At 40.0% G+C, this 21248-nt stretch overlaps 1 protein-coding gene across 1 annotated transcript in view; it reads right to left on the bottom strand.

The window, feature by feature from the left end:
* Positions 1-21248, bottom strand: part of LOC140166316 (acid-sensing ion channel 4-A-like) — a 53493-nt gene that overhangs the window by 12354 nt on the left and 19891 nt on the right. The window contains exons 4-6 of the mRNA XM_072189777.1: positions 4181-4302; positions 2673-2854; positions 333-489 (exon numbers count right to left, since the gene is read on the bottom strand). Coding sequence (XP_072045878.1) covers positions 333-489; positions 2673-2854; positions 4181-4302 — 461 coding nt within the window. The remainder of the gene's footprint in view (positions 1-332; positions 490-2672; positions 2855-4180; positions 4303-21248) is intronic.

Raw genomic sequence — 21248 nt, 5'->3', positions numbered from 1 at the left:
TTAAACAGGTCGATATGTATAATGGCCATGCGTGGCGGTGGATTCCATCTACCATGGCGATTTCTGCCATGAAGATATCGGGGCGATGACACTGTGCCTTGGTCTTTCTCCCTTCTTCGCTATAATTATGAACACACTCCAGCACACCCCACTTTGAATATGACCTCTATCCACACAATGTCTTTCACTTTTAAAACATGTATTGATACGACACGTCTGGATTTCGAGCACCGTAAGAAGATCTTATAATAGCAGCAATCAATAGATTTCACAATGTGGTGTTTATAATTCTAATCTTAAACCAGACTATATATAAATTCAAGCAAATTTACCAGGCATATAAAATGTCCTGCAGCTACAGTTTGAAACAATGAAAGCCGTTTCACATTCCAGAAAACATTTATGCTTCGTATAACGCCCAGGAAGATCGGTGAGTTCCTTCTCGTCATCCGTCCAACAATCTCCATACGGGTCAGGTAATCGTGTGACCTATTTAAAGAAAAATCAAGCAAGCAAGCAAGCAAGCAAGCAAGCAAGCAAGCAAGCAAGCAAGCAAGCAAGCAAGCAATTAGTCACCTTGTTATTATTCGAAATCAATAGGTAATATAAAAATTAATCAGTCTCAATATGAACCACTCAAAACTTCGATGGCGACGTTTTGTTTATATGACGTCATCGAACTATTGGTTTAATTGTTCCCTTATTGTAAGGCTGAGTCAAAAAGAAGTAAACTCATGTTTGAGGGGCTGTAACTCGAGATCTGTAAGGAATCTGCTAAAAATAAAAATACCACTGAAAAGAGCAAATTCTACACGTCTAAATAAAAAAAAGAATTGTTGCAATTGCTCACAGCAAACTAAAGTTATACTCATTTGAATACAACCACCCATTTTTGTAGCTGCACACGGCTGGTTGATTTTCATCCATTTCAATTTCGACGAATCAGCAAAGTGCTAAAAGGATTTATTGTTGAAACTTTTGGTTTTTAAAAATTAATATTCAACAAAGTCAATGACGGCCTTATAGTTTGTAGGCATACCAATTTAAGTCTTTGCGAACGATCCGGCAGAAGCTTGATTGGGGAATGTTGGGTAAAGGATTGAGCTGATCTTTGGTCTTGCTGTAACGAACTCTAGCAATGTTCACTTGTGAGCTAGCAGTTCGTGGTCTGCCCGAAGCTTCCGGCTGTCTGTTTCTTAGTGTCCCATGTACATTGAGCTTGTTCACATTTTTATATACTGCTCCCTTACATGAAACCCGGTTAGCTGTAGGAAATTGGAGACGAAAAAGACGCCGAACGTCAGTGGGACTCGTAGTTTCATGATACTTCGTCGACAGAAACGTGCGCTCCCGTGCGGTAAATTGTGGTGCCATGTTGTCATTTGGCCCGTTTAATTGTAATGTAGTGAAATGAGGTAAAATTCATATTGAAAAGAGCCCTTTAACATGTAGGAATTATTGATTGAAACCACACCTTCCACAGAACTTTATTTGTATTTGAATATCGCGCCTTACCAATCAATATAATAGGTAGGCCTCTACTTGGGAAGTGAAACCGTGTGCAGCTACAAAAATGGGTGGTTGTATTCAAATGAGTATAACTTGAGTTTGCTGTGAGCAATTGCAACAATTTCTTTTTTATATAGACGTGTAGAATTGGCTCTTTCCAGTGGTATTTTCATTTTTAGCAGATTCCTTACAGATCTCGAGTTACAGCCCCTCAAACATGAGTTTACTTCTTTTTGACTCAGCCTAGATGTAACACCACAGTGACTGGGTCCAAGTCTTTGATAATTAGCCTAATTGACAAACAAATCTCACCACAGTGGCTGGGTTCACGGATTTGATAATATTGACTTAATTGAACAACAAAGCACACCACAGTGGCTGGGTTCACGGATTTGATAATTGACTTAATTGAACAACAAAGCACACCACAGTGGCTGGGTTCACGGATTTGATAATTGACTTAATTGAACAACAAAGCACACCACAGTGGCTGGGTTCACGGATTTGATAATTGACTTAATTGAACAACAAAGCACACCACAGTGGCTGGGTTCACGGATTTGATAATTGACTTAATTGAACAACAAAGCACACCACAGTGGCTGGGTTCACGGATTTGATAATTGACTTAATTGAACAACAAAGCACACCACAGTGGCTGGGTTCACGGATTTGATAATTGACTTAATTGAACAACAAAGCACACCACAGTGGCTGGGTTCACGGATTTGATAATTGACTTAATTGAACAACAAAGCACACCACAGTGGCTGGGTTCACGGATTTGATAATTGACTTAATTGAACAACAAAGCACACCACAGTGGCTGGGTTCACGGATTTGATAATTGACTTAATTGAACAACAAAGCTCACCACAGTGACTGGGTTCAAGTCTTTGATTATTGGCCTAATTAAACAACAAAGGTCTTCGTAATATATTTCGTTTTTCACAAAAGGGCTATTGTGCAAATCCGACACACATGGAATTGAGAGCTGCATGCCATAAAATGAAAAAAATCGGCATTTAACAAAAGGGATGAGCTATTATAGAGGTGTGGCATACAGGGTTTGTTGACGGCGGTGCCGTCTGATCTATATTCTCCAATGCATAATTAATATTTGTCACTATGCTGAGTGCACGACAAATACATGTTAAAATTACCTCTGTAGGTTCAATGCGCAATGAGGTCCGTTTGCCTAAATCCAACTCCACTCCAAAATCTACCAAGTTAGGTATCTCATCACGTGGATGCAGAAGTATCTTAAAACCTGTATTTTGCCGTGGTGCAGGTATGTGACGAAGAGTTTCACTGTTCAATAGCACACTTAAACCCTGAGGTTGACCTTAAAATAATGTGTATTTAATATAAAAAAAATATGATCGTCATTAGGCTATATTGACAATCTGTCTTAGTTTAGTGAAGCCGATAAGTGGGTTATAACTAATGCATGCATGGTCTTCCATATGTAACACGTATTTATGGTATTGTAAACCAGTTTGTCATCAAATTGCCGGCCTCCTCGTGCATGTAAAGGTTACTTTCTGAACTGAAGTGAATAAGTTTGAACTGAACAAGGGTGCATTTCACTACAATTTCACTCAAGTAACCATTCGTTAATTTACGAATTCTAGACTAACGTTACGAAGGGTCCCTGTAGTTATTCCCTATTACTTACGAATGGTACCGTTCGTAAGCTAAGTGAAATGGAACTTTTAATACGATTCGTCGTAAGTTACGAACGATTTTGAGACTTACAAAGGTTCGTAAAGCTTAGTGAAATGCAACCAGGTCATCTGATAAGTGCTCCACCTGAGCCATCTTTGGTCATTTCAGGGCAGTAGCGTAGTAGTAGTCAGTGGTTTTATGTTTTGTTTTTGTGTTTTGTGTTTTGTTTGTGTTTTGTTTTCAGTGGGGCCAATGGGGCAAAGTGACTTTCAGGGGGGTAGGAAAAAGTTGACGAAAATTTTCTAAAATGGTGGTCAAAAAAAGGCTTTAAAAAATCTATTTAATTTCGGCGTCCAACATTCCACAGGGGCGACAAGATGTTTTTACAAGGATTGAGGCAGCTCCCATCACCGCTTCTATGTCACTCTCTGCGGAGATAAGAGTGTCCATTTGGGACGCAAGCTGTCATGAAGAACTTGTTTGAGCAAGGCCCGAACAAAGCTAATCATGATTTTGAACGACGAAAAATTGCAACAGAAACCGAAAACGAAGCGTTTGTCAAAATGATAAAACGCATGAAACACCAGATTTATTATACTGTTCTGTTTACGTAGCTGAGAATCTGAAAGTTAGACAGTGGACGATCTGTGGACGACCCGTAGTATGGCCTTCTATAACATTACACATACTGTATGGAATAAAGCGTAGTATCAACACGTCTGTCAATAACCTCAAACCAAACATGTTATGCTGAAAGTGGGCCCATTACTATTCAAATTTTCAAATAATCGTATATAGCTTATTGTTATGCCAAAAATCCACATTTTCGCCAAACTCGCCATAATTTTTACAAATTTTCCCGCTCTTTTCAACGTATTAAGTAGATATGTACTAAGGTTAAGACTATCGTTTATGCCGTGCCATCCTGTGTCGAATATAATCTATAAAAGACTAATGTGATAACCTGGGATATTAAGAACATCGAAATAGATGTCAATGTTACCTGGAATTTTCACAACTTGCGGCGGTTCCATTGAAAACGAATTGAACGTATAGCAAACTCCATAATTGGTCACTATAGTTGTAAAATTTTCTGGACCACATTCCGCGCCGTTGAATTGACATCTGTAAAGAAAAGTATGAACTACTGCGTGAAGAAAAATGAGCAAAAATTTATAAAAATGAGAACAATCATTCATTACGAGGATTCGGTAATCAGTATTGCGATACATGGCCAAGAATAATTGCCCCAAAGTAGGATTGAAGAGCAATATTATCAGCAAAACAAAATTATACAACAATGGCAGGAGACCACGCGAACAAAGATGGCATAATAATGGAAGTGAAATTGATATATCATTTGCGTATGATATTCTCGCACAGATGACAAATTTCAAAATGTGCTGCTTTCACCCGGGGCTTTCACCAATATTATTACTCATTTTTTCCAGGAAGCTGGCCACGTGGTTGATCCACCTGTTCCATTTACATTGACATATGTGTTGTTTCATTTACCAGACTTCAGCAGGCCGATAGAAGATTATTATTCCCTTGGGGAGGATGAGCACTTACGTGTGATCGAAATCTCCTTCGTTATTGCTGGATTAACACCTATTGACTATAAAAATTACTGGCTTATAGGTACCTTTCGATGAAGGCACAGAGACTACCAACACCATCCGTGATTTTCCCAATGTTTTTAATAATAGACATCCCAGCAAACACAAAACGTTTTCGACATCATTCGCAAAATATTATAAAAGGTTGTCAGAAAACGTTTAAATGTCGGGTTATATAAAGGGTATATTAAGGGTATGAAACGTTTTCTTAACCTTAAAAAACATTTTTTGATAATCCACTGCTCAGTAAACAAAAAATGTTCTACAGAAAACGTTTAAATGTCGGGTTATATAAAGGGTATTAAAACGTTTCAATAACATTCAAAAAACATTTTTGAAAACTTGATACAAAACATTCTAAACAGAATTTGCGAAAAATGTTTGCCCAAAATATTTGCAATAACGTTTTAAAAACGTTTTCATGACCTTTATATAACCCGACATTTAAATGTTATCAACACGTTTCGAAAAAAAAAAAAACATTTTAAGAGCATTTCTGTGTTTGCTGGGTGCAAATATTTTAACATAATGTTATTTTAAGTGTTGACAAAATATTTGGCAAAAATGTTTGCAAAAATAGTTTACAATGACATTTTGAAAACATTTTAAAACTTTTGTTGTAGTGTGTTTTCATACACAACGTTTTAACACGTTTTCACGACCTTTATATAACCCGACATTGTAATGTTATTAAAACGTTTTTATGTAAACCAAAATACAACTTATTAAAAACGTTTTTAAAACGTTTTTTGTGTTTACTGGGATAGCTGTTAATTTTCATTATTGCAACATACTGATATCAGTCTTGATAAATCATAGTCTAGATAAATGATGATGTTATTGCAACCAAAAGGGTTTTCCCAGAAAGGTCATAATACACATAAACCTAATACTGGAACTTACTTCTTGCAACTTTGCTACGTTGCGTCTGGGACCACCAGATTTCATCAGACAACTGACCCGCTAGACTGATCACGTGATAGACGGCTAGAGGCTAGGTATCGTCTTGATGCCCCCCCAAGCATGAGATAAATTAAAGCAAAGTCCCCGTTCCCTCTGTTATTCAGTAACTGCTGCTCAATACGCTCCCAGGCAGCTTCTCCTATGCCATTGTTTCTCCCGACGCAACGTTGCAAAGTTGCAAAAAGCAAATTACAGTATTAGATTTATTTCCAAAAGTCTGTTTACAACTACTGGATGACTAAGAACATTCACTCATCAGACAATCACACTTTTCTGCTGAATAACCTCCCAGGGCTCCAAGTCTATTTCGGTTCAAACTGACCTTGTGTTCAACCAGGTGTGCAACTATTTTTTTCGGCAGGTTATGACGCGGTACCGTAGGCCCTGCATGTACATGTACGTATTATGTCTATGAACTTCGCCATTCAAGCACATTTCACTTCCTCATACTAAATACCCTTTGATTTGGCTAGACTGCGTAACTCAGTCGGCATCTGAATGATATACTAGTCGATACAAAGCCACCGTCTTTCTTGTAAAACATGGATTGAAGATCTTTGACCAGAAGAACCCGGGCAGAAGACCTACATGTTTAGCCTGATATTGATATATAGTCTACTACAAGTACTACCCAAGTGATATACTTTATACTTGACAGGTAGACGTTATAAGTTGACTTCCAAATCGTAAGCATCTGCTGTCCCGAAAGCTGCAAATAATGTGCCTGAACTAGTGCAGAAATCACGGTCAGAAGTAAAAGAAACTGCGACGGTCAGTACAGTTTAATAAAAACTTGACAAGTTCCTGTTGTATCACTACAACTCGCATGTACCATGTCCATGATGCTAACATGGATATCAGTCCCCATCATGTCCTTGATGCTTACATGGCTAACTGTTGGATTAATCTTTACATGTATTTTCAAGCTTGTCCAGGAACCTGAAGGGAATTTAAATTGCCCTAATGTACAGTTGAAGTTGAAGCCACTAACTAAAGCTGTTCTTGAAGGTGACACAGTTAATTTCAAATGTATCATCAATGGTAGAGACAAACAGAATCAACAACTATATTGGCAGGTGTCTGACCCAGCTGGTAAATACATAAAGGGAATACTCTCATTATCTGTTAATTCAGCGCTATATGCTACTGGACATGTTGAAGACCTGGGGCATTGGATGGCACCGCTACCATTTTGCCTACATTACCCGGATAAGACAACGGATGGAATAATTCACGGACGTTATTTCTTGAAACATTCGTTTCAAAACTATGATCAAGAAATTCTTCACTTGCGCATTATCAAAGCTTCAACTAGCGACAACCTCCGGTTTACATGTGGATTCAAGTCAGGTGCAACTAGCAACACATTTGAGCCATGGGCTGAACTTATTGTATCAGAGAAGTGGGAAAACATAAAAATCAAATGTTGGGGTGCCAAAAATCTACGCTACCAGCGGATGGTGTGGGGCCATTTCTTTATGCAACGTTTCCGTTACAAACAACCTGGGATCCAAACTACATGTTCACTTGAAAGTCCATTTAGATTGTCTGATTCATCTATTGATTATACATCAGCAGGATTTGGCAAAGAGAAACAGAAACAAGTTTCTGAAATAATTATGGCTTCTTCTAAATCCCTGGCTTTTTGGCATTATTGCGATTGTGCACAATGTGACCATAGTGACCCAACCACCATGAGCTGTGCTGTTAGCGAATACTATTACCATTTCGATACTGAATGGAGACCAAGAGTGACTGTAGAATGTTATGTTAACACATTCAGCTTTAACTGTTTGCCGTCTTCATGAAGCTAATCTACGTCGCTGTTTTGGGGATAGCACATTAGTCAATAGCCCCAATTGACTTTCTGTGCAAACAGGGTCCGGGAAAGCGGCGTTTTCTTGGCGCCAGAGCGACTCAGGTCTTCAAAGCTTACTTTTTCTGCAAGTCGAAGGTCAGATGAAAACATCCATTGTAGAAATTACATATGGAGTCCAGTATTTTTTTCCAGCAAAATGCCGAATAGATCACCCTATAGCCCATACAGCTTACGCCACCTCTCAAATAGCTTGGTGTTTCTGAAATGTAACACATTTTGAAAGTTTAGCCAAAGCGTCATAAAAATTCGGATCCTACTCATTTTTTACTTACATTCTATTTCCCAGGCCTAAATGAGGATTAAATATGAATCATGGCCTAATAGTTGGGTTTAAAGCCTTTTCTAATGTATTAAATTAAGTCGTATTCCACGTTTCCTCGTTTGAAACCCAGGGTGTAGGAGACTTGTATTTACTGGTGTGCACGGTTATAGCTCAGTGGTTAAAGCGCGCGCCCCACAGGCGAGAGGTCTGGGGTTCAAGTTCCCGTACGGGCAGCTATGTCCGGAGTTTTACTCTAGTATAGCTGCCTGGGGGGACACTCAACACAAATGATCATGCGGGTATGCTCCCCCGGAAAGACCCCCCTTTTGGATTTCACAGCTCCGAAAGACCCCTATATCTGACCAAAATAGAGCTCCAAAAGACCCCGCTTGATTTTGAGAATTTCAGCTCTAAAATAATGCTCATTCCTCATATTTCTGTAAGGCGATTTTCAACCAGAAAGCCAAGAAAGACCCTTGATGTTGACTGTTCGCAGCTCCAAAAGTCCCCATTTTACTTGTTCGCAGCTCCCAAAGACCCCATTTTGCCGGTACGCTGTCAGCTCCCAAAGACCCACCACCTCAAAATTCAATGCTTCAACTCGCGACAACCTCCGGTATACATGTGGATAGCCATAGGCTAAACTTATTGTATCAGAGAAGTGGGAAAACATAAAAATCAAATGTTGGAGTGTCGAAAATTTGGATCCACACACCATGTACTATATGAACAATCGCCGTGTCCAAACTACATGTTCACTTGAAGTCCATTTAGATTGTCGGATTCATCTATTGATTTTACATCATCAGGATTTGGCGAAGAGAAACAGAAACACAAAAAACAGATTGTTCACGATGTGACCCAACCACTTCCATGAGCTGTGCTGTTAGCAGATACTATTACGATTTTGACACTGAATGGAGACCAAGGGTGGCTGTACAATGTTATGTTAAATTCAAGTGCGAGCCACACTGTTTGTAATTATTACTATACTTTAAATGTTTTCACCAACAATTTCCAGGAATTCATTTATTATATTATGACTCAGAATTTATGTGAAGATCCACTAACCAGTTATCTGATTACTAGAAATTAAACCAAATGCATGGCTAGTAGATCTTCCATCTGAGACGGGGAAAGACTCAAACAGAAACAAACGGAGAGCAAAATATAACTTTACAAATAAACTTTAATTACTCATCAACCAAGTGGTCACAACATAATATAGCTGAGTGAATATTCTTAGCTCCATCCCCGGCAATGGCTGGCTGACAACTGCCACGAATAATAGGCCGGGGTAATTGAGGAGACGGAGCCGCGGAGCGATATATATTTAAATTAGCTATGGAAAGCAAATAGCGTCATAACAATTACAATAATAAAGTAAATTGGTGAATTTTAAAGTCTAAAAGGTTAAAGTCTTGTACATAGTGTGACATAGTTCAGAATATATATTTAAGCATCAGAGCATCGGTGTGGGGAGCGGTCACTGAAATATAGCGTTCAATATAGGAGGTGTGATAAGTGTAGTGGCATCAATTTGTGTAGAAAGAGGAATTGGTTTTGGGCGCTGGGAATTGGTTTTGGGCGCTGTGTATTTAGAATCGGGGGGGGAAGGACTATAGCATATTTTGATAGGCTATTATGTTATTATGTAGGCCTATCGTTCCATTATCCAGGCCGGACCGAACCGAGACTGTGGGACAGTCTATGTAAAGGCATGTTTAATTGATGCATAAATCACCGTTCTGTATATAGGTATAAGCTGGTATATTTTGTACACGATTTCTTTATACAACAATGGGGGTGATATTAAATGTATTAAGTTTATACAATGTGACATTTACGTGCCTTTTTATTGTCTGTAGTGCAGAGCTCCGCCGACTGAAGCAGCTTGAAGCTATAGATGGTGCCAGCGTGGCCGTCCCTGGCTGCGTGTAGAATTCAATTCCAATAATATTGAATTATATCAGATTCATTTCAAGCAAACACCATTGGTCTGCTTTTGAAAAGAAATGTTAATTCCCAAAGATATATAATCGAGTATCACAATGTCATTATATTATGTCAAAACAGCCGTAGATCTTAAAATGTTCAAGGACATTGGTTACGTAATTTCCACAACGGCGTTTGGTGATAGACCGTGAATAAGGGATGAAGTGGTCTTCATTTCTGATCGGTCAGATGTGGTGTAAAAGATTTTGACTTGAAATACTACTTGTATTTCATACCTTCTCGAATTTCCATCGCATTATTGACAGCAAGTCCTAATTTCGACATTGCTATTGTAAAAAGTCATTCTCTTCTCAAATTAGCAGACTTTCAATAAAAAACATATCTCTGGTGCCTAATGGAAATACCAGTCCGCCATTACGGGTGCAGAGGTCAGTGGTCTCAGCTCTTAAAGCGGGCGCACTTTCAAGCTTGGTACTCGCATTGAACAGACAAAGTTCACATACTGAATGGCGGCTTTATTTGTCAACCGTAATTAACATGATCAAGGGTCGAACATGAATATTCATAACCGATCAATAACTGGACTCATTTCCTACCAAGCAAACCAGCGGGATTTGTCATTGCTTTGCGTGTTTAATAGAACAACCGTGAGTTTAGTGTCACCCCCTTGCCATTAGGCTAGACTGTCCCACAGTCTCGGTTCGGTCCGGCCTGACGATACATAATTACATAATAGCCTACCAATATATGCCATAGTCCTTCCCCCCCCGATTCTAAATACACAGCCCAAAACCAATTCCTCTCTCTACACAAATTAGCTCAAATTGATGCCACTACACTGATCACACCTCCTATATTGAACGCTAAAATTCAGTGACCGCTCCCCACGCCGAGACTGTTCCGAAGTGTTAGAGATTTCACTTCCAAATATTCGTTCAACGAAGCCCGGTGATTCTGATGTCAATTACGAAAGCCCCGCCCCAGTTTCAATTCAAATATGGTAGCACAAAGCTATGCCGCGGGATGTGACGCAAGATCGGATGGGACACTTGTCATTGCTTGTCAACAACTGCAGTCCCAGAACAACGCCAAATATGGATTAAAAGACCTTTGACCTTGGATGTACAACAGCATGTTATGATCTAATGGGAAACTGTGCACATCAAGAAACACCATTTCTATCAAAAAGGCAACGTCTGATATAATTTGAAACCACATAAATTACTAGAGTTGGTTCTTCTCTTGGATTTGGACCAAGCTTTAGAATATCGAATGTTGCGTTTTGAAATAAAACAAACCAGAAATTTATCACCCATTGTAAAGATATGGCACATGTACCGAATACATGTACATACATTGGCTGACCTTGTGGATTTCCTGGCCCAGCCATGCTAACCACATAAGGAGATTATACGATTAACCTAGTGCAGCTATTGTCATAGCAGGGTATTATTATGTAATACTCCTGATCCATATTTGGCGTTCTCTTGGACTGAACTGAGAGGTATTGAGCTCAAGTGGCACGCGTCTGATAGACCCATGGTACGCGCAATAATAAAAAGCAACCGCTCGACTCGGACTTAGGCCTATTGTCCGTATTGCGTATATTATCGCGTGCGGTTTGCAAATGTTTGCACATTATTTAGCTAGGGAAGCCTTTTCAAATATCCCCGCGCTGCAAGCTGCGTTGATTGGTCGGATACAATATCGTTGTTTTAGTCGCTTACACAAACGTTATTGTAGTGAAAACATGGACGTGGAATATAGAAAGATTGCGTGACTCCAAATCCGTAAAAGTGAACTCCCAGCATTTTGTGGGAACTGGAAGTCAAATTGCTTACAGACTGGGAGGGTCCATGTATTGGGTTGATTTTTAATGCTATGTAATCTACATTACCAGTCGTTCTCCATGGACCCGAGGGAGGGTCTACCATTAGGCCTGACGATGCGTCTCGGATGAGACGTGATACCGTAGTCAACTGAAAACAGTAAGTCCAGATGATCAGTTTGATACTTAATTTTGGTTTATCTATCTACCTGGATGATTCAGAATATTCCCAAATATCTTGACTATAGACGAATCCAAATACACGCATTCCTACACCTGACTAGCAGCCTTTAGTTGGGTAGCCGTCGGCTACAATGCACTCAAAATGTGAAATGATTCGGCCTTGGCGGAAATTTTAAACTGCATTCCATCACCCGTTTTACACCTTCCGCGAAAACACAGGCAGACAAAAGAATAACACAATACAGTTCCCTTCGACAAAACACACAGCATGGTCTATTCGCTGTTGAAGTGACATAATAATCGGATTAATACACGCGGTATCTATGCATTGATGTACTTGCGAACAAAAGGGCTATATGTATGAATAGATGCGACGGGATTACCTGCGGAATTATCTCCATTATATATATTATTAGCTATTATTCTATTAACCCTCCTCGTCCTGCATCTTCTCTAGGTGTTAGGCGGCTTTTATTTGCACAATTGGACGCTCAAAGCACCAGGTTGGCGCTAGCTGCTACCCAAAGAGGTCCGACCAAATCCTGACCATGACTTGGCTACTTGGATTCGTCTATAAGAACATTCCCTCATCAGAACATCGCACCTTTTAGTATCCTTTCAGCTGAATAAACTCTCGGGCTCCCAGTCTAGTATAGCCATACACATTTCGGTTCAAACTGACCTTGTATTCAACCAGGTGTGCAACTATGGGTTTTCTTGCATGTTTAGTGCGAAATGAGATGAACAAACACAGGGCATTGATATGTTTTTGTGTGGTACCGTAAGCCGTACATGTACATACCTATGTATTATGTATATGAACTTCGCCATTTTCAGCACATTGCACTTCCGCATACTGAATACCTCGGTTCATGTCTTTCAAAATCTTTAAATCGACGTGGCAAAGTTCAGTGGATATTTTCAGTCAGAGCAATCTCGGACTACATGAGACTAGACTGCGTATATATTGAAGATCTTTGACCAGAAGACCCCGGTGCTGCGTGCAAAACCACATACCTTTGCAAAATATGATATTTTGCATATGCAAAATTACAAACTTTCCAAAAGTATGTAGTTTTGCATATGCAAACTATATATTTTGCCAAAGTATGTAGTTTTGCATATGCAAAATATCATACTTTACGGTCACTATGAAAAAATACAAGTTTTGCTGGGAAACCCCGTGCAGTTCGTGTTTGTGAATAAGGGCGCATGTCACAATGATTGGTAACTTATATTTTAAAAGGCAAAATATAGCGGACTGTGTATGTAACAAATGAATTAGCAATATCTGTATCTGTCTCCACAATCCTAAAGTATTAGGCTACATATAAATATAAATTATTCTTTGAAAGTAGAGAATATTAGAACAGTATGGATCCATTCTGCCCCTAAAGCGGCCGATACCGAACAACACATAGGGCCTACACGGCCTTGACCTGCGGTTGTCTAAATTCTGAGGGATTTGCATGCTGGTCAGGTAGAAGATAAATAACAGAGTGACCTTCAACTTCTCCGTGTTTGGTCAGACCTACCGTATAGGCGTAGGCTGCATGGGGTGTACGTATCCTGCATAAATTAGTGTTCTTGTTCAAACCTGAGACTAGTATACCTCAGGTTCAAACACATGTTTCACACTTAAGTGTACGCTGCATGACTGTATGTTTCTGTTTTCAGGGATGATTATCCTAATGTCTAATAAATGATGAGTGACATTAATTTGGTGGTATGCACCCTTACAACACACATCGCGCGGTGTTTCTTTATGCAAAATAAAAGTTATGCAAAACATCATACTTTGTTAGTATGTAGATATGAATGCTATACCGGGCAGAAGACCTTGATCAGTATAGACTACATGTTTAGCCTGATATTTATATCAGGGATATATAGTGACTTCCAAATCGTAAGCATTTGCTGTCCCGAAAGCTGCACATAATGTGCCTGTACTAGTGCAGAAATCACAATCAGAAGTAGGAGAAATTGCGACGGTCAGTACGGTTTAATAAAAACTTGACAAGTTCCTGTTGTATCACTACTCACATGCACCATTTCCATGATGCTAACATGGATATCAGTCCCCACCATGTCCTTGATGCTTACATGGCTAACTGTTGGATTCATCTTTACATGCATTGTCAAGCTTATCCAGGAACCTGAACTTATTGTATCAGAGAAGTGGGAAAACATCAAAATCAAATGTTGGGGTGCCGAAAATTTGGATCCACACACCATGTACTATATGAACAAGCGCCGTGTCCAAACTACCTGTTCACTTGAAAGTCCATTGTCATTGAGATTGTCGGATTCATCCATTGATTTTACATCATCAGGATTTGGCGAAGAGAAACAGAAACACGTTTCTGAAATAATTACGGCTTCTTTTAAATCCTTGGCTTCTTGGCCCACAGATGGATGTGGAGGTGATCATTATTGCGATTGTGCACGATGTGACCCAACCACTTCCATGAGCTGTGCTGTTAGCAGATACTATTACGATTTCGACACTAAATGGAGCGGGAAATGGAGACCAAGGGTGACTGTACAATGTTATGTTAAATTCAAGTGCGAACCACACTGTTTCTAATCATTACTATACTTTAAATGTTTTCACAACCATTTTCCAGGAATTCATTTGTTACAATAATAAAGTAAATTGGTGAATTTTAAAGTCTAAAAGGTTAAAGTCTTGTACATAGTGTGGTATGGTTCAGAATATATATTTACGCATCAGAAAACAAACATCACAACTAGTAAATCATAACTAAAAATATGATGTGGTGTTCCACAAGGATCAATGCTGGTGTCAACTTCTATACATTTTTTGTCAATGATATAAACTAGCAAATCTAAACTACTCGAATGTATCGTTTTTTTGCAGACGATACCACTAATTTAGCTCTCATAAAAAAGAAAGTCGGGATAAATTTGTCGATGAAGAATTGGTTTAAGGCAGGTCGGAGAGGAGCATGACCTTTGCACTCAAATATTGAGACAAATAAAGCTGACACACAAAAGGAATAGTATAGTTTTTGTAAAGGTGACCCAAGGCTTTGATATATGGGGTGGAACTCAATATTGATTAAATTTTTACTCAATATGAGTATAAAATTTAATCAATATTCAGTTCAATTCACTCAGTTTATTGCTCTGTTGAGTAATAATTACTTGCAGTGTAGTAAATCAACCTCGCAGATCGTGTGCAACTGATGCTCATCAAGAGGTCTTTTGATAATTTTTATACCCGCATGCAGCGCATGCAGTTATACCCGCATGCAGCGCATGCAGGGTATCTTCCCATCCTGTGGTTTCTTCTCCTCCTTCTTCTCCTATCAAACACATCATTCTGTCAAGGCTAACGCTAAAACTACAAGGGCCCCAGGGCCCATATGTGGTACACTTACGGGCCCTACCCCGTAGATGTGCCTTTTGCCCATCTCGGCCGCAGAGGTCAAAGGTCACGGGCCCCAGGGGCCCAAATGTAAAAACACAAACCATGCCGATTCTCATCAGATGAAGCAGCCTCAGGGCCATAAGTTGGTACACTGATAGTCCCAAGGGTACTCTATAAATACAAGTATACACTAGAAGGCTATATATTTGTACACAAATACGGCTATACCCGCATGTTGTCGGTGTACCCAAACTTACAGTCCTTATTTGCTGAGGACTTAAAATAAAGAAATTGTAAAAAGTCGCCCAATTGGGCAGAAAATGTGTAAAAAGTGAAAGTCCAAGTCACAAGCTTTAATTGAATGTAGGTTGCACTGTCGTAGCACTTAAAATAAAGAAATTGTAAAAAGTCCCCTCCCAGGGGAGTCGTCTCTCTTACTCTCCATAGGTTGCTGTTGTCAGTCTCTCTTACTCACAGTGAGGCTATGCAATATGATTAGGGGAAACTATTCCAGAGGGAGTATGTAAATTAAATGGAACAGCCATTTCAGAGGGAGTATGTAAATTAAACGGAACAGCCTTTTTTGGGGACATTTCAGAGGGAGTATGTAAATTAAATGGAACAGCCAATGGGTATGTAATTTAACTGGAATAGCCTTAACGTTGATGTCATCTATATTATACCCGCATGCGAAGCATGAACGGGTATATTGTTATCCTTTGGTTTCTTCTCCTTATCTATGCCTGTGCAACAGGGCATAGATATTCTGCTTATGCTCTTTAGTCTTCTCCTTATCTATGCCTGTGCAACAGGGCATAGATATTCTGCTTATGCTCTTTATCTATGCCTGTGCAACAGGGCATAGATATTCTGCTTATGCTCTTTAGTCTTCTCCTTATATATGCCTGTGTAGCAGGGCATATATATTCTCCTTATGCTCTTTATCTATGCCTGTGCAACAGGGCATAGATATTCTGCTTATGCTCTTTAGTTTTCTCCTTTTCCTTCTTCTTCTCCTCCTCACGCTTCATATTGACAGGGCTATCTCCAAAACTACAAGGGCCCCAGGGCTCATATTTGGCACACTTAGTGGCCCTACCCGTAGATGTGCCTTTTGCCCATTTTGGCCCCATAGGTCAAAGGTCACGGGCCCCAGGGGCCCAAATGTAAAAATACAAAGCATGCCGCTTCTCATCAAATAAAGCAGCCTCAGGGCCCTGAGTTGGTGCACTGATAGCCCCAGGAGTACTCTATATATACATGTATACACGAGCCCCGTATGTCATATATTATGGGCCCCAGGGCCCCAAATGTTAAAATAAGGGGCAACAGATTGACAGGGTTAGCTGTAAAACTACAAGGGCACTATGGCTCATATGTGGCACATGTATGGGCCCGAACTTGTAGATATGCATTTTGGCCCCAGATCTTTAAGGCTATGGGCCCCAGAGGCCCAAATGTTAAAACAAAGGGCCGGCCGTTTCTCAGCAAATAAAGTAGCTACAGCGCTCAGATTTGGTACACTAATTGATCATTAGCATTATATTGTTATATGAATATAAGAGCCCCATATGTCACATAATATGGGCCCCAGGGCCCCAAATCCTAAAACATAGGGCCGGCCGTTACTTGGTAAATAAAGCAGCTGCAATGCTCTAGGTTGGTATACTGATAGCTGTTTCAGCATTAAACATATTACGGGGTGTCAGGGTGAGTTAAGAGTGTCATGGTGGTGGGGTGGTGAGGAGTTGGGGGTTAGGGTGGGAATCACAGGCATAGATATTCGTGTTTGATCAAACACAACAGTGCCATCTAGTTAGTCTTCTCCTTCTTCTTATATATGCCTGTGCAGCAGGGCATATATATTCTCCTTATGCTCTTTAGTCTTCTCCTTCTTCTTCTTCTTCTTCTTCTCCTTCTTCTTCTCCTTCTCACGCTTCATATTAACAGGGCTAGCTCCAAAACTACAAGGGCCCCAGGGCTGATACTTGGCACACTTAATGGCCCCACCCCAAAGATGTGCCTTTTAGGGGTCAAGGTCATGTCAAGGTCATCTAAGTATATATTGTTGGATTGTCATCATATTTGGTGGATGTGACCACAATCGAATGCCGAAAAGGGTCAAGGTCATGTCAAGGTCATCGGAGTATAGTTTGTTGGATTATCATCAAACTTGGTGGATGAGATCACCATCGAGTGCCAATTATGGCCAAGGTCATGTCAAGGTCATCAGAGCAAATATTGTTGGATTGTCATCAAACTTGGTTCATGAGATCACCATCGAGTGCCGAAAATGGTCAAGGTCATATCAAGGTCATCCGAGTATAGATTATTGGATTGGCACCAAACTTGGTGCATGGGATCACCATCGAATGCCAAAAATGGTCAAGGTCATGTCAAGGTCATCAGAGTAAAGATTATAGGATTCCCACCAAACTTGTTGCATGGGATCATAATCGAATGCCAAAAATGGTCAAGGTCATGTCAAGGTCACCAGAGTAAAGATTGTTAGATTGTAACCAAACTTGGTGAATGAGATCACCATCGAGCGCCAATATTTGTCAAGGTCATGTCAAGGTCATCCGAGTATATATTGTTGGATTGTCACCAAAATTGGTGCATGGGATCACCATCGAATGCCAAAAATGGATAAGGTCATGTCAAGGTCATCAGAGTAAAGATTGTTAGATTGTAACCAAACTTGGTGGATGATATCACCATCGAGTGCCAATAATGGTCAAGGTCATGTCAAGGTCATGTCAAGGTCATTGGGGGTTAGGGTGGGAATCACAGGCATATATATTCGTGTTTACTCAAACACAACAGTGCCATCTAGTTCTTCTTCTTCTTCTTCTCCTTCTTCTTCTCCTTCTCACGTTTCATATTATCAGGGCTAGCTCCAAAACTACAAGGGCCCCGGGGCTCATACTTGGCACACTTAATGGCCCCACCCCAAAGATGTGCCTTTTAGGGGTCAAGGTCATGTCAAGGTCATCTAAGTATAATAGTGTTGGATTGTCATCATATTTGGTGGATGTGATCACAATCGAATGCCGAAAAGGGTCAAGGTCATGTCAAGGTCATCCGAGTATAGTTTGTTGGATTATCATCAAACTTGGTGGATGAGATCATCATCGAGTGCCAATTATGGTCAAGGTCATGTCAAGGTCATCAGAGCAAATATTGTTGGATTGTCATCAAACTTGGTTCATGAGATCACCATCGAGTGCCGAAAATGGTCAAGGTCATATCAAGGTCATCCGAGTATAGATTATTGGATTGGCACCAAACTTGGTGCATGGGATCACCATCGAATGCCAAAAATGGTCAAGGTCATGTCAAGGTCATCAGAGTAAAGATTATTGGATTGCCACCAAACTTGGTGCATGGGATCATAATCGAATGCCAAAAATGGTCAAGGTCATGTCAAGGTCATCAGAGTAAAGATTGTTAGATTGTAACCAAACTTGGTGAATGAGATCACCGTCTAGCGCCAATATTGGTCAAGGTCATGTCAAGGTCATCCGAGTATAGATTGTTCGATTGTCACCAAACTTGGTGCATGGGATTACCATCGAATGCCAAAAATGGATAAGGTCATGTCAAGGTCATCAGAGTAAAGATTGTTAGAATGTAACCAAACTTGGTGGATGATATTACCATTGAGTGCCAATTATGGTCAAGGTCATTGGGGGTTAGTGTGGGAATCACAGGCATATATATTCGTGTTTGCTCAAACACAACAGTGCCATCTAGTTTTCCTTCTTCTTCTTCTCCTTCTCACGCTTCATATTGACAGGGCTATCTCCAAAACTACAAGGGCCCCAGGGCTCATATTAGGCACACTTAATGGCCCTACCCCATAGATGTGCCTTTTGCCCATTTCGGCCCCATAGGTCAAAGGTCACGGGCCCCAGGGGCCCAAATGTAAAAATACAAAGCATGCCGTTTCTCATCAAATAAAGCAGCCTCAGGGCCCTGAGTTGGTGCACTGATAGCCCCAGGAGTACTCTATATTTACATGTATACATGAGCCCCATATGTCATATATTATGGGCCCCAGGGCCCCAAATGTTAAAAAAAAGGGGCAACAGTTTGACAAGGTTAGCTGTGAAACTACAAGGGCACTAGGGCTCATATGTGGCACACGTATGGGCCCGAACTTGTAGATATGCATTTTACCAATTATGGCCCCAGATTTTTTAAGGCTAGGGGCCCAGAGGCCCAAATGTTAAAACAAAGGGCCGGCCGTTTCTCGGCAAATAAAGTAGCTACAGGGCTCAGATTTGGTACACAGATAGGTTTTCAGTATAGGGTGATGGAACAGCCATTAAATTGACACTCCGTTTTGGGATTAAAGGGGTATTCAGATTTTTTGATTTTTTTTTTTTTTTGATTTTTTTTGTATGGAACATGTTTGTTGCATTATTTAAGGAGGAGCGCCCTCAAACGTTTACACAGCAAATGCAATTAAAGGGCTATTACTTGATTTTTAATTAATTAATTAATTTTAATTTTTTTTAGCCCTTTTAGAATATGGGGTGTCAGTGGGTGTTAGGGTGATGGAACAGCCATTAAAGGGACACTCCGTTTTGGGATTAAAGGGGTATTCAGATTTTTTGATTTTTTTTTAAATATTTTTTTTTGTATGGAACGTGTTTGTTGCATTATTTAAAGAGGAGCGTCCTCAAGCGTTTACACAGCAAATGCAATTAAAGGGCTATTACTTGATTTTTAATTAATTAATTAATTTTAATTTTTTTTTTTGGTATACTGATAGCCCTTTTAGAATATGGGGTGTCAGTGGGTGTTAGGGTGATGGAACAGCCATTAAAGGGACACTCCGTTTTGGGATTAAAGGGGTATTCAGATTTTTTGATTTTTTTTTAAATATTTTTTTGTATGGAACGTGTTTGTTGCATTATTTAAAGAGGAGCGCCCTCAAGCGTTTACACAGCAAATGCAATTAAAGGGCTATTATTTGATTTTTAATTAATTAATTAATTTTAATTTTTTTATTTTGGTATACTGATAGCCCTTTTAGAATATGGGGTGTCAGTGGGTGTTAGGGTGATGGAACAGCCATTAAAGGGACACTCCGTTTTGGGATTAAAGGGGTATTCAGATTTTTTGATTTTTATTTTTTTATTTTTTTTTTTTTTGTATGGTACATGTTTGTTGATTTATTTAAGGAGGAGCGCCCTCAAGCGTTTACACAGCAAATGCAATTAAAGGGGTATTATTTGATTTTTAATTAATTAATTTCAATTTTTTTCGTTGGTATACTGATAGCCCTTTTAGAATATGGGGTGTCATGATGGATTAAGAGTGTCATGGTGGGTTAAGGGGGTTAGGGTGGGAAACACAGGCATAGATATTCGTGTTTGGTCAAACACAACAGTGCCATCTAGTTAGTCTTCTCCTTTTCCTTCTCCTTCTCCTTCTTCTCACGCTTCATATTAACAGGACTATCTCCAAAACTACAAGGGCCCCATGGCTCATATTTGGCACACTTAATGGCCCTACCCCATAGATGTGCCTTTTGCCCATTTTGGCCCCATAGGTCAAAGGTCACGGGCCCCAGGGGCCCAAATGTAAAAATACAAAGCATGCCGTTTCTCATCAAATAAAGCAGCCTCAGGGCCCTGAGTTGGTGCACTGATAGCCCCAGGAGTACTCTATATTTACATGTATACATGAGCCCCATATGTCATATATTATGGGCCCCAGGGCCCCAAATGTTAAAAAAAGGGGCAACAGTTTGACAAGGTTAGCTGTGAAACTACAAGGGCACTAGGGCTCATATGTGGCACATGTATGGGCCCGAACTTTTAGATATGCATTTTACCAATTATGGCCCCAGATTTTTAAGGCTAGGGGCCCAGAGGCCCAAATGTTAAAACAAAGGGCCGGCCGTTTCTCAGCAAATAAAGTAGCTACAGGGCTCAGATTTGGTACACAGATAGGTTTTCAGTGTAGGGTGATGG

Source organism: Amphiura filiformis, chromosome 1 (assembly GCF_039555335.1).
Source record: "Amphiura filiformis chromosome 1, Afil_fr2py, whole genome shotgun sequence".
NCBI classification, from domain to species: domain Eukaryota; kingdom Metazoa; phylum Echinodermata; class Ophiuroidea; order Amphilepidida; family Amphiuridae; genus Amphiura; species Amphiura filiformis.
Note: the sequence above shows the minus strand (reverse complement) of the source record. Positions and strands in the feature narration are given on the sequence as shown.